The sequence below is a fragment of the Pongo abelii genome, chromosome 8 (genome assembly GCF_028885655.2).
Source record: "Pongo abelii isolate AG06213 chromosome 8, NHGRI_mPonAbe1-v2.0_pri, whole genome shotgun sequence".
NCBI lineage: Eukaryota > Metazoa > Chordata > Mammalia > Primates > Hominidae > Pongo > Pongo abelii.
In genome coordinates, this window is record NC_071993.2 from 102,758,196 (window position 1) to 102,773,556 (window position 15,361).

General features: G+C 40.2%; 1 protein-coding gene across 5 annotated transcripts in view; it reads left to right on the plus strand.

Moving 5' to 3' along the window:
- The window catches only part of ENTPD1 (ectonucleoside triphosphate diphosphohydrolase 1), a 194,567-nt gene that overhangs the window by 123,057 nt on the left and 56,149 nt on the right, over positions 1-15,361 (plus strand). For all 5 annotated transcript variants that reach the window (XM_054522681.2, XM_063727675.1, XM_009245652.4 and 2 more), the window contains one exon: positions 12,938-13,065. In XM_054522681.2, the coding sequence (XP_054378656.1) occupies positions 12,938-13,065 (128 nt within the window). The remainder of the gene's footprint in view (positions 1-12,937; positions 13,066-15,361) is intronic.

Consider the following 15,361-nt stretch of genomic DNA (forward strand, 5'->3'; position numbering starts at 1 on the left):
AAAAAACTTTCAAGGAAATGGTGTACTTGAGTCCACATGCCAAGGCACCTTCTTTCCCCAGACCATGCTAGAGATACATTGACAGATTATTTTAGTTGCCTTTTTTATTCTATGTAGATGACCCCATCCCCACCATATTCACATATTCCTTCTTCACTCAGGGTACAACATTGAGTAGGACACTACTTTCTGAGTCATATACTGGATTTGAGGAGATACTGAAGCCACAAGACTGAAAGAACTTTTGAAGTGTGGGTGATTTGGCTAAAAGCTACTCTTATGTATTATATATTCATCTTACTGGTTTTGCTCTCAGAGGAAATTCCTGTTTCCAAGGTAAAGGAGCCTTTCTCTAACTCCACCTACCTTCCTCCTCACTAAATGGGTACAGAAAATATGCTTAGAAAAAAACGCAGAGGACCCTGATATTGTCATTCTGAAATATCAGTAGTATCTGTCACATTTTGACAGGAACTAGATACTAATCAGTTTATAAGATTGAGTTTTCATGTATCTAAAGTGCAGATACTCTGTGTTGATGGTTAAAGAGAAAGCCAGCTGGTTAGGTGTCAGATGATCTGTGACAGTGTTACCATAGACATTTAATTGCATGACCATATCTTATCCAGATGGCATTTCTCGCTTACACTGATACATAACCCCAGAGGGGCAGAGGCGGAGATGTCAAATTTCCCTCAAAATAGAACTTTGAGTCCACCCAAAGTCTACCAAGTGAGACTTCACAATTCTGCCCAAAGAGTACAGAAATTACACCGATCTGGCAAGAAAGAATGAATGGGAGCCCAAAGGTAGCTGCTTGAGTTAATCAGGTTGGTGAGTGGCTGGCAGGGTGCTAGAGTGGGCAAAGTCAACATTAAACCACCAGCGCACAACTTCCTATGTACCCAATGTTCATCTTCCCAGCTCCTATCATCTTTGCCACTTTACTCTGAACTGGAAACCCTCTGTGCATTTTTTCCTCTTTAACTCAAAGCCTTTAGAACTCTCGAGCTCAAGCAGTCCCCTCCTGCCTCAGCCTCCTGAGTAGCTGGGACCACAAGCACACGCCACCATACCTGGATAATTTTAAATTTTTTGTAGAGATAGGGTCTCTCCCTATGTTGCCCAGGTTAGTCTCGAACTCCTGGGCTCAAGTGATTCTTCTGCCTCAGCCTCCCAAAGCACTGGGGTTATGACCCACCATGCCTGGCCCCGCATCTTGCTTTTCACATAATGAAATGTTTTGAAGACAGTTTGCATCAACATTCATAGGTCTAGCTCAGTCTTTTTCATGTCTGCATAGAATTATGTATTATGAATGTGGTAGAATTTATATATCCAGACACCAGTTGATGGACTTTTAGTCATTTTTAGTCTTTTGCCATTACAAACAATGCTGCACTGAATGTCGCTGTTTATGCACCATTTTTTTCACATATTCATAAGTATATCAGCAGGTTAAATTTCTAGAAGTAGAATTCTTCAGTCAAAGGATATATGTGCTTTACCCTTTGATAGATGTTACTCAATTGCCTCCCCGTCAAAGAGGTTCTACAAATTTTTACTCCTACTAACATACAAGAAGTATCTGTTTTCCCACATCTTTGTCAACATATATAATTTCTTTACAGAATTTACAGTAAAATTCACTTTTTTAAGGTGTAAAGTTCTATGAATTTTGACAAACATATAAAGTCATTTAACCACCATCACAATCAAAATCTAGAATATTTCTATTATTTCCAAAAGCTCCTTTGTGGCCCTTTGTAGTCAATCCTCTGTCCCCATCCTGAGCCTTTGCCTACTGATCTAATATCTGGTCTTAGTTTTGCCTTTTCCAGAATATCATATCAATGAAAGCATAAAGTAAATAGCCTGTTTGAGTCTGGCTTCTTTTACTTAGCATAATGCTTTTGAGATTTTTACATATTGTTACATTTATCAGTAGTTTATTCTTTTTCTTTATTGCTGAGTAGAATTTCATTGTATGATCGTTCCCAATTTGTATACATTTGCCAGTTGCTAGCATTTGGATTGTTTTGAGGTTTTGGCAATTATGAATAAAGCAGTTAGAAATATCTAGGTACATGTCTTTGTGTAGACATAGGTCTTTGCTTTTCTCAGGTAAATACCTCAGTGTGGGATTGCTCAATTTTATGGTGAGTTTATATTTAACTTTATAAGAAACTGCCAAACACTTTTTCAAAGTGGCTTTGTTATTTCCCATCCCTAGCAGCAAGGCATAAGTGTTTCAGTTGCTCTGCATTCTTACCAACATTTTATATTGTCAATATTTAAAAAATTTTGGCCATTCTAATAAATGTGTAGTGAATATTATATATTTATCAAACTTTAAAAATGTTGCTATTCTGAAAATTATTTTTTCATTTACATTTCTTTAATTAAGGATAGTTAGAATACATTTAATATGTTGATAACACATATTTCTTTTTCTTTGAATTGCCTAGTCATCTTCTATGCCATTTTTCTATCAGGTGAGCTGATCATTTTCTTAATGATTTTTAAATGATGCTTATATATTAGTGAATCAAACTATTTCATAATTGTTGCAAACTTTTTTTTGTCATTTTTTACTTTGATTTGTTAACTTACAGAAATACAATTTACAAATTTTGAAGAGAAGAGGAGACTTTATTTCTTATAAAAGGTTACAGCCTGCAGGATGGCCATTTTGACAGGTTGGGAAGTATAGCCTCCAGTCAGAAGCCAGAAACGTACTTGGAGGGAGGGGAAAAGGGAACAGGAATTTACACAGAGCTGGTGGCCAAATATACATATTCAATAAGTTATAGAAGGAGTCATGAATATTTATGAAGGGAGAACCGTCTGCAAGTGTAATTCAGCCTTCTGCTTCTCCATGTTCAAAAAATGGTGATGATCTTTGGTGGAGTTTTTGGCCCTCTGACATCAAAAGGTGAAGCAGAGGATGTGAAAACACTAGCTGCCTATTCTTCATGGACCGGCCAGAACCACCCCATAGTTAGTGGTCTCTTATCAGGCAGAAAAGATGGGGCAGCATCAGGGAGTCAGTTGATATCAGCGGTGGAGCCTTTTGAAAGGGCTGGTTTCTGTTAGGCCCTTGAGAAGGAAAGCCTACTCCTGGTTAGCAAGGGAGAGGGTCTGAGCCCCTCCCACCCTCCATTCCATCTTGGCCGAGAACGCAGTTTTCAAGGTTTCTCTGGGGTCCCCTTGGCCAAAAAATGGTCTGGTCAGTCAATTGGGGGGCTTAGAATTTTATTTTGTATAGCTTATAGCACATTTTTCTATAGTAATATTTGTATGTAACCTCTAAATTTTGTACCTCATTGGTGCAAAAATAAGGTGATATAAATGAGAGAGTTTATAAAGGCAAGGTATACAAGACAAGACTATAAGGCTAGGCACCCTGGTTGAGTCAGTTCACCCTGCTTCCACTATTATCCAACACTAGAGATGCATGGCCAATACAGATTTTCTTGCTTTTTCTCACCATCTGCAAATAACCAAGGCTTGTTGACAAATGCAGCTGCTTTGAGAAAGGGTAGAGTCCCCAGGGCACAATTTTTCAATTTCAGATGTGGAAGAAGACTCGTTTAGTGGAAGCAATGTGCTTATTGCTGAGGCCATCAATACACCAGATTGTTATGCCTTTTGGCTGGGACACAGGGAATTCCTGTCTGCAGTGTCAGTGACATCACTTTGCCGGAAACAGCCTTCCTCCCTGCCAACCCTACACTTATACATGGGATTCCACACTGACCACAAAGGCCTATTATTCTCAATGCAATCTATGGGCAAAAGAATTCAAGAGAGGCTAGAAGGGGTTGGGGCAAGAGAGAATGGATGGTTTGGTCGGAGGAAGTGAGAAGAATCAGGGAAGAGGACTCCTTTGCTTCCTCATTTCCCACACATAGAGCTCTGTCAGCATTTGATTTTTGCGATCATTAACATTTTTAGAGTCAGGTACAACCAAGTGCAAAGTCAGTTATGTTAGTTATGTGCTGCTAATCTGAGAAGAGCATGTTGCCCAAGAATTGTGGGTGGGGAGCCTCAGGTTGGCTGAATCTGATTTGCAGGAAGAGCTTGTTCTGCACCCCCACCCACATCTACACTATTTGGATGTCACCAAATAAGCTCTCCCCACCCAAAGCTGAGTCTCAAGGGTGGGGAGTCTCAGTATCAGCCAGGCTACGTTGTTAAGATAAATGCAATTGTTTTCTAACTAAGAAGCTGCAAACCGAGAACAATTGGCTAATTAAAAGTTCAAAGAGTGGAAATAAAATAGTATTAAAAAGAGCCAGTAACTTCCTCTGACATCTGTGGTTCAAGAGATCAGTGGAACAGCACATGGGTTATTTACTCAATTACCTTGTCTTTCTACCTTTCTTTTCATTCTCACCCCCACCCGTTCCCTTCCTTCTTATTTCCTGGCTCTATTTTCTTGCCTGTGTCTCCCAACCCAATGTCCATCTTATTTTTCCTCCTTCTTTTTTGCCCTTTAACTAACTGGTTGTCATTGAGGTCTTTAGGATCAAAGTTTGTCTTTAGCAGTTGTGTTTCTATTGATGTTTGTGCCGACTTCTTTAAGTAAAATATAGGCAGGAAAAAACCCGCTAAATTAAACTGCTTTATCCTTGAATGTGACTCTGGATTGGTTAATTGGAGAAATATGGGGTGGGGGTAGAATAAGACCTTTCCATTTAGATAGAATTTTGGACTAGTGCTTTTGCATTGGGTCAGCTGAGAAAGAATAAAACTGAAAAATTTCTACGCATCTCTAATGCAACACAATGATTTAAGGCATCGAAGTGGAACTGAGACACTTGGATCAAATCCCTGTTCTGCCACGTGTAAGGTGTGTGACTTGGGCAAGTCCCTTAAGCTTCCTGAGAAACACCGTCTCAGCCTTTCATCACTTAACTGTAAGCTTCTGACTGTCACGGATCAGATTCATGATTTCAAAAGGTAGGACATTGGTGTCCTCAGTGAGAACAGTCCAGACAAACCTTCCAGCCAAATCCTCAATGTTGGTCACTTTTTATTTCTGGATAATGAGATTGGCTACCACACAGCAGTACTGGTAGCACAGCCCAGGCACTGTATGAGCCTCAGTCATGTATTGTAGGGTAGGGTGCTGGTTAAAAGCCTGGACCTTGAAGCCAGAATGCCCGTGTTTAATTCCTGGCCCTGTTACCGGTGGCAGCTATCTGAGTTACTGGCAGTGTATCCATACGGGTCTGCAGTAACCTCAATTCTTGCCTCGTCAGAAGAAAGAATTTGAGGGATATAAAGTAGAAAAAGAAACTGAGTCAAGTTTCAGAGCAGGACTGGAAGTTTATTGAAAAGGCTTTAGAACAGGAAAGAAAGGAAAGAACCGTTGGAAGAGATCCAAGTGGGCAACTTGGAGAACAAACAACGTGTTCAACTGTGATCCTAGGACTTTATAGGCTGCCATCTTGAGCCCTTTTCCTGTGATTCTTCCCTTAGGGTGGGCTGCCTGCATGTGCAGTGCCCTCCTTACCTCCTTGAGCACACAGTGTGTTTAGGAAGTTGTGTGCATGCTCATCTGAGGCTTTCTTTCCTTTTCCGGTGGAGTGCTCCCGGCAAGTCATCTTCCACCATTTGTCTCTTAATGTGCATGCCCAGGAAGTTGCTTCTCTCTGGTGCTTGAATTCAATTAACACTTTAATGTTACAGCTGTGGATCAGCAGATTTTCTCTACCTGGCTCCAACTGCCAAATTATCATTTTTAGAGAGGCAATGTGATAATTGTCAAACCATCACCTGACATTTCTAGTTGGTGGGGGAGAAGGGCCCTTTCCTGCCATGTCTGTCTAACTACATGTAACAGCGCAACATTTACATCAGTGTAACTTTGGGAAGTTACTTAATCTCTCTGTGACTCAGTTTCCTCATCTGTAAACTAACAATAATGATAATTATAATAGTGACTGTGCGTGTGACTTTATTTGGAAATGTAGTAGGGTGTTCGGTGATGTAATTAAGCTAAGGATCTTGAGATGAAATCATCTTGAATTTAGGGTGGGCCCTAAATCTGATGACTGGTGTCCTTATGAGAGAAAGGAGAAGGAAACTTGACACAAAGAGCAACAGGGGAAAAGGCCATGTGAAGACAGAGGTGGAGATTGGAGTGATGCAGCCACAAGCCAAGGAATGCTAAGAAGCTGAAAAAGACAAGAAAGACATCTCCTCCAGAACCTTCAAAGGGAGCATGCCCCTGCTGATACCTTAACTTTTGGACTTCTGGCCTCCAGAATTATGAAAGAATACATTTCTGTTTGAAGCCAGCAAGTTCATGGTGACTTGTTGTGGCAGCCCTAAAAAACTAATACAGATTTTATAGAGAAGATGATAGTATTACGTGTACCTTATAGGATTGTAGTGAAGGCTAAATTAATGGCTGCATTTAAAGTGCTAAGAGTAGAATCTGGAATATAGTAAGAACTCTTTAGTGTAGGCTATTACGTGTTGTTAGCTCATTGAACCTTACATAGCAACGCTATGAAGCAGATACTATTGTGACTCCCATTCTGCACATGAGGAAATGGAGGCTTACAGAGACTAAGCAAAGGTGAGCTTATCTGAACTCTGCTCTAACTTGAACCATCCCCAGAAGTCTGTGGAGTTTGACTAACTGCTGATGGATCCTGACGATTGTTGGCTCGGTGACCCTTCCTGATGATGGTCTCTCAGAAAAGACTCTCCAGTGCTGAGCTATCAAGAAGTCTAGAAGGCATTGAGAAGACTGTCTCATGTGATTATGTTTACTCCTCCTGGATGCGTCTGCCCAGACCTGGTTTTGGCACAAGCTCTGCTCTGATGGAGCCAGGCTCTGTCCACACTTGGCTGTGTGGCCTGACCTCATTTGGGTAGCCTCAGCACATCATTACCACAAGAGGCAGGGATGTGCCACCCTAAAAGGCCACACCCTCTCTCTCCGGTGACTTCAACAGCCCCCAATGGTTCCTTGTTCACCCCTAAGTTGCTGAGCATAGATTATATGAATGACTTTAGAAGTAAGTCACATCACTCAGAATAAGGCAAAGCCCTCACTAGTGCCCTCAAGGCCTTATGAACAGGGGACCCCACTGATCCTCTGACCAGTTCCTACTACTCTCCCCTCAGGGCCTTTCTGTGTACAGTTCCAGTTGCTGTAAAGCTCTTGCCTCAGAGGTATGCAGGTGTTCTCCCTGTGATAGAAATCACCTACTCAGGCCAGTCCTAATCACCACATCCTTCCTTTGTACCTTCCTTGCTTTTTCTTCCTCCTCAGCACTTGAAATTATGTAATACACTGTACATTTTATTTGTTTATCTTGCTTATTGTATTTTTCTCCCAACTAGAATATAAGCACCATGAGGATAGGGACATTTCTCACTTTGGGTTATTGCTGTAGCTCAGAGCCTAGGGCAGATCTAGTTCATAGTAATAATGTATTCAATAAGTAATTATTGAGTGACCAATTGAAAAAATGAATGAGGCATAGTCCCCTCTTCAACAACTGTAGAACTCCCAAACTGAAATGGTTCAAGCTATATCTAGAGGTAGCACATGAAGAGGGGTCTACTGACATAACTGAGCTTTGTAGAGTATAGGGGGAACATAGCTTCCAACTGAGCTTGATTTTGAAGGAGACAAAAAGACTTGGAGAATGAGGGGAATGGAATTACAAATGAAGGAAGTCCCACACTGAAAAAAATTCAGAGAATCCACAATTCATTCATTCATCCATCCATTCATTCATTCATTCATACAACATGGGATATACCAATGAACAAGCCAGAAAAAAGTCCCTGCCCTAAGGAGCTTACATTCTAGTAGTCATAATGTCAGGAATTCTCACCTTGGACCCAAACATATCTGTTGGTTGGAATGGTAAAATGGGAAGGGCTGAAATTTCTGAAGGGCTTGGAGGTCTAGGTAGACCAGTGTAGCTTTCATCTGGCACACAGCAGGCCATAGGTTCTTGATAAGGTAGAGTCTTAGGAACATCAATTGTGGAAGATTTCTATAGCCACATGAAGGAGGGATTCTGATAGGGAAGAGAATTAGGAAGTGTGGGAGTCACCAGAAAGGGCCATTGTAGAAGTTCAGATATGAGGTAAGGGTGACTGGAATCAGGGGATGTGGATATCACTATAGAAGAAGGTGGGTCTAAGGGGCTTGGGATGAAATAACTAAGAGAGGATCTTCAAGCCCCTGAGTGTGAGAACAACCTACATATGTATCCTCAAGAAGAGTTCCCTGATGGAGAAGAAGGAAGGTAGCAGGGGTGGTGTGGAGACTTTGACTCTGGGAGTTGGAGGAATGACAAGGCCAGATTAGGACCAGTCTTCTGAGCTTCAGTGATTGTTCCATATTAGGCTATGTAAACACAGGAAGGACCACAACATTCCTTGGATGTTTGCTCACCAATGCTTGTCCACATTTGCTGTTTTGTTCTCTATATGACAAGAAAAGTTTAGTCCAGATGCGACTCATAACAAATTGGAAACAATTTGAATCTAGTCAGTCACATTGGATCTGCAAAGCAAAACTTGTTTTTGCCTGAAATCCACCACATCTGTCAACACCCCAAATCTGTTTATTAATGGAGTAAAATTTTAAGATGTTATATTTTTGTTATCACAGAGTAGCAATGCTGGGATTTCTCTGTACAACAGAATTTTGACTATGGACAAAATTAAATAATTTGTTTGTTTGTTTTGGAGACAGGGTCTCACTCTGTTGCCCAGGCTAGAGTGCAGTGGTGTGATCTTGGCTCACTACAACCTTGGTGTCCTGAGCTCAAGCGATCCTCTCACCTCAGCCTCCCAAATAGCTGGGACTACAGGCATATGCCACCATGCCTGGCTAATTTTTGTATTTTTTTTGTAGAGACAGATTTTCACCATGTTACCCCCCCAGTCTCAAACTCCTGGACTCAGGCGATCCGCCCACCTTTGCCTCCCAAAGTGCTGAGATTACAGGTGTGAGCCACTGCACCCTGCCAAGATTAAATAATTTTGATTTTCACCTTAGTATGATTATAACTGGACATCATGATGGCTGTTTCTATAAGAATCAAAAGAACCTTTGCTTCCTTTGATTTGTATAAAAATCTTGAAGGTATTTTTCCTCTGACACAGCTAATTGGCTTGAAATCAGCCTGTGTTTTTTCAAAGCTTGGGTTTCCTTCAGTTTTATCTCTGTTAGGTGAAGAGTTGAAGTTAATATTACCTTGCTCTCTCACTTTAAGCCAAAAATTCCTCTCCCTTGTCACATCACAAGAAAAGAAAAAAATGCAAAGGAAGTAGCAGTCTTAAATTCTCCAGTACAGTAAGCCAATTCAAAGGGAAAACAATGACAACACTTTGCCATTGGATATTTTTGGTAAAATCGTTTGTTGAAATTCTGTTTCAAAATACCATTTCACATTGTATGACAGAAACCACATTTCTGTTATCCACAAGGCAAATTAAGGGCTTTTCAGGGGGAAGACAATCAATGTGAATTTTCCATAATAGAGCTTGACTGTGGCAGTCATGGGATCTGAAAGCACTCTGGGGGTCTAAGAAGAAGGGGCAGTTACCTAAGTAATTCTCTTTTTATGAGCACATCCAAGATATGTCAACCTGCGCCCCACCTCTAGCACCTCTTCTTTGGCGCCACTTCTGAGATGACTCTCCTGCTTCCAGGATGTGATCAGGGCTTTTGAAAACTGGCTGACATATAGTCCATGGAAGACAGCATTTTAATTACTGCTCTCTGGGTAATGTAGTCAGTTACATGAAAAACAAACTTAACCATTGTGGGTTCTTTTGGTAATAAAAACATTTGAAAAATCATGTATGAAAAATTCCTAAATTTTCTCTCTGACCTAAAAATATTTTTCTTATTATATCTTTAATAAGAAATAAGAGTAGGATGAAAGGCTGCATATATTCTGGTAACCTGGATATCATTGCAAAATCTGGGAAAATGTGGAAAAGTGTACATCTAACTCCTCAATGACAAGAAGAAGTTAGTAAATTTTCTCGTTAGGAAAAGGAAGAAATAATTATAGTCACATCAAGTTGGTTCCCACCTCTGGGTTCTTGCAGTTTCTGTTCCTTCTTCCTCTTATGTTCTTACTCCCTCTCCAGGCTGGTGTTTTCTCCTCAGATGTCACCTTCTAGGTCTTGGCTCAAATGTTATCTTCTGAGACAGGCTTTCTTGACCCTCAATCTGATACCTTTCCCTTCATTCCCAATTCTACCGCAAGTCACTCTATCATGTTCCTTGGTTTGAATTTCTTCTTAGCACATATTGTGACCTGAAATCACCTATTTATGTTCTTCTTTTCTGGTTTATCTGTCTTGCTAACTAGATTGTAAATTCCAAAGAGCAGGGGCCTTACCAGTTTTTCTTTTTTTATTGTAGTAACTTGGATGCTAAGAATAGTGCCTGAAATGGCCATGGAAGGAAAATGAGATAGCAAGATTGTCATATTTACAAAAACAAAAGAAGTTAACAGGTAGACCTTGTTGAATAGCTTGAGGGAGTAAAACATTCAAAATTTTATTATGGTAGAAACATTGCTACAGTTTGTTTGTTGTTATATTTATAATTGGTTGTTTTATTTATAATTGCTTATCTAAAGGACATGCTGCTTAGGGCTGTGTTTGTCAACATCACAACGTTGGGAACCAAAGTGGGGTGCCCTTAGAGGGTTCTTTTCCAGATTCCAGAACACTGGCATCAAAGAGGACATCTCTCCCATACCAGTTTTATCAGGATGTTTTAGCTTCACGTAATTAAAATCCTGACTCTAATTGAGTCAAAGCATAAGTTTTATGGAAGGATGGGCTCAGCCTTTGTTGATTTAGCAGCTTAAAATGCCATCAAGGACTCACGTTCTCTACATCTCTCTGCTCTGCCATCATTGGATGTCATCCCTTCCAGGCAGGACGATGTTTGAGGATGAAGAGAGAATGTTTCCTTTCTTCCCTAGACTTGCCCCAGAAGACTTCCTCCAGGGTCACATGGGCCATAATTAGGTGGCATACCTATTATTAAACCAGTCACTGGTGAGGGAATGAAATTACACAGACAAGTCCATCCCTGAGCTTGGGGGAAAGGCAAGCATCCGAACAAAATGGAGGTTCTTTTGGGAAGGGAGAAGCAGGGAAGTGCTGAATATTTCATCTGCTCTTCCTTGTTTGGAAGCAATAGATAATGATGTTGCTAAAACTTTTTCTCCTAAATTTTGTATTGTTTGGTCTGATGGTTAAAGACTGCCTCAAAATTCTGGGGATTGAGGTGGATTGGAGACCCATACCTTAATCCAAGCTTAGACTTGGATTAAGTTCAAGCTTCTGCTCAAGAGCTTCAGGGAGAGCTCCCATTTCAGCGCCCAGCCAGCTTCTACTGACAAAGGGGGGAAGAGAAAGAGGAGACTTGGGCTCCTCTTTTAGCTTTTTGATCCTACCCTCTGTTCTTAGAGAAGTATAAACTATTCTAGAGAACCCATCTCATTTCCATATGCTTTTTAATTATGTTATCTTGTCCTTTCTTCCCAAAGCATAAGAAAAACGTTTGGGAATAGTTTGGGGAGTTGAGAGAGGAGGAGGTTGAGTTGTCAAAATGGAGGGAATGGTGCAACCATTTCATTTCCTGTTCACTTCCTCTATGCATCTGTTTACATCTGACCAAAGTAGCTTTTGCCTTTTTTTTTTTTGAGAGGGAGTTTCGGCTCTGTCTTCAGGCTAGAGCACAGTGGTGCAATCTTGGCTCATAGCAACCTCCGCCTCCTGGGTTCAAGTGATTCTCCTGCCTCAGCCTCCTGAGTAGCTGGGATGGCAGGTGCACGCCACCATGCCCATCTAATTTTTGTATTTTAGTAGAGATGGGGTTTCACCATGTTGGCCAGGATAGTCTCGATCTCTTGACCTCGTGATACACCTGCCTCGGTCTCCCAAAGTGTTGGGATTACAGGCGTGAGCCATGGCACCTGTTTTTGGTTATTATTTTTTTGAGATGGAGTCTTGTTCTGTCACCCAGGCTGGAGTGCAGTGGCACAATCTTGGCTCACCGCAACCTCCGCCTCCGGGGTTCAAGCGATTCTCCTGCCTCAGCCTCCCGAGTAGCTAGGATTACAGATGCCCACCACCATGCCTGGCTAATTTTTGTATTTTTAGTAGATATGGGGTTTCACCATATTGACCTGGCTGGTCTCGAACTGCTGGCCTTGAGATCCACCTGCCTCGGCCTCCCAAAGTGCTGGGACTACAGGCGTGAGCTGCCGTGTCCGGCCACTTTTGCCTTTTATATAATTCTACTATTGGAGCTTTTCTAATGTCCCATGACAGAATAAGACTAAAGACAAAATAAATAAGATAATATGAATTATGATCCAAAATGTTCAAGACTCCTCAGCCTCTATGCCATTACCAATTGCTTACTATATAAGGGTGGTTTAAATGCAAGGGGTATGTATGTCAAGCCAGGAGATGTCATGGAATAGTGGGATTTGTTGTTTGATGATACATTCTTAATACTTTTTAACATCATAAACATTTTGTGGTAGATTTCAAAAATGAGGAGGGGTATTCTTGTTTTTTCTTATTTGTTACTTCTACCTTGATAGATCTGTATGAACTGTTAAACAGCCAATTTGGGGCTCTTCTCACTCCTCATTCCATATCTGATCACTGACCTAGTTTTGTCCTTGCCACAGCCACTAACTCAGTCTTGGCCTTTGTCAAAGTACAAACAAATCCTTTTGTCCTTGAATTATTTCCCAATTACTTTGTAAGTACCTCATTGATAAAAAGATTGGCTTTTAATCTGTCTCTGATGTCTCCAGGTAGCCATTACAAGACCAGACAGAAAGGGGAGGAAAATCAGTGTTTTTGATTTCTTGTTGGTATTTTTTTCTTCTGCTTTTGGTTTTAGAGTCTAACGTGAAGACATTTTGCTCCAAGAATATCCTAGCCATCCTTGGCTTCTCCTCTATCATAGCTGTGATAGCTTTGCTTGCTGTGGGGTTGACCCAGAACAAAGCATTGCCAGAAAACGTTAAGGTAAGTCAAATATGTGTGTGTGTTTGTGTGTATGTAAGAGGGGATCTGGGTGGGACAGGAGGAGGAGGGTTAAGGTATGTAGAGCACAGGGGAGGAGTTGAGGTTCTAACAGCCCAAGAACAAGTCAATTTCCACTGGATTGGGGAGTAAAATGGAAATAGGTGCTCATTCTAGAAGAGTAAATGCCTTGAATCATTGGTGGTGGGAAGTTAACTGCCTTTATGATTGTTTAGTAAACTCATTAAATTGATACTCTAGCAGAGATGAATGCTTTATTCACCTTATCCAGATCTGTGTAATACTATGCCAAGATTCTATATTCTAGTATATTTCCACTTCTTCATCATGGGTGAATCACAGTACTGCACTCTGTTCTTTTTACTTCATTATTATCACTATCACCAAAACAATAACGTTTATTATACAACTCTGTATAAAGTACTTTGGAAGTCAGAGATTGAGGAGAAGACATGTTTCTTATCTCCAGATATAGTAAAGAATCAACAAAATCAATAAAAGCAAATCAGAAAACATATATGTGTATCAAGTATAGTCATTTGAAATGAATTCATGGATAGGCAGATTTCTTGTGACATTTCTACATTTGAACAACTAGTTAATATCATTAAAGATCATTAGGATCATTAACTTTAATGTATTTCTGTTTTCTTTCCAGTTCATCAAAGTAAAATTTCAGACATGAATATCTCACAAGTACTTTGTAATATGGTCATTATATTTTTTAATCTGTTAATTAAAAAGCATGTGGTAAATAAAAATTTATACTATAAATACACCATTTTAAACTTTCACTGAAATTATAGTAAACAAATATATAAGGGCCCAGATGATACCAATATGCTAATAAGCATGTATGTACACGTGGGCAGTAATATATCCACAAGTTAACTTGACCATGGAGGCCTGGGAATACGTGTGTAGAAGTATATTCTCTTGTATTTGAAGATGTTGAACTGGGAGCCTGGAAGGATGGTTGCATATGCCAGGCCTCTGAAACTTTTGCCATCCACCCAGATCACTGTATAGCAGAGGCGTGGGTGTCACACTGGCATCTTTTTGTCAAGTTCAACCCAGTGGTGCTGTGTACAGCAGTCCCTTTGTCAAGACAGAAGGCTGATACTATCTCATTGTTAAGGGTCGCTTGCCTTTTAATGTTGAGTGATGTTGTTTCCTTGGCAAAACTTCACTCACAGTTGAAGCCTCATGACATCTTGGTTCCATTATTTGTTTACCAGCTCCAAAAATACATGGTTGCCTTCTTAATTTGACCTTTTTACATGTTCAGTATTGCATCATTGGAGAGGGGGATGCCTAGGAGGCAAAATCCATGACAAACTTGAGTTATGTTCCCAAGAATATGTGTGGTCATGGACGACCTTTCCTCATTCACAGTGGTCTCCTTTAAGTCTCTTGTGCTTCTGCATTGTTATATGGGCCTGGCAAAATGGAACACGGTCTTTGGCATTCTTTAAATAAAAGGTAGGAGTATTGAGCAGTCATTGGCATCTGAAGTGAATCTTTTTAATAATATCACTGATTTATTTTATACAAAGATAGTTTTATATATGCAAACTAGCCATTTGTTGAGGTTATTTAATAATTTTAGTAAGATTCCTGGCATATATTGGAGGCAAAATATTTCAGGAACTTGTATTCTGGTGATGGCTTTAAACCAGATGTGCTGTCCAATTTGATAGCCACTAGCCACATGCAGCTCTTTACGCTTAAGTCAGTTAAAATTAAATAAAATTAAAAATTCTGTCCCTCTGTTGCACTAGCCACATTTCAAGTGCTCAATAGCCACACATGGCTGATGGCTACTGTATTGGACAACACAGATATAGAATATTGCCTTGCTGTAGAAAGTTCTATTGGACATTGCCACTTTAAAGCATACTCTTGAATGATAACTCTGAAGTCATTCAAAACTAAGTTTAATGAATAAGGTGTATGATAAAACATTTTATAAAATCTAGAATAAGAAACAAAAATAACTTTTTTTCTTGCATGGTTTGTAAACTAGTACCAGGATCATCCCAAATATCATGGGCTACTAAACTGGTTTGAGTAGTTTATTGAAATAAATATATTTGCTTCCAAAAATGACCATTTAAAAGATAACACTTATTTGGATATTTGTACTGATACATGTGTTTTTTGTTTGGGGTTTTTTGTTTGTTTTTTGAGATGGAGTCTCGCTCTGTCGCCCAGGCTGGAGTGCAGTGGCGCGATCTCGGCTCACTGAAAGCTCCACCTCCTGGGTTCACGCCGTTCT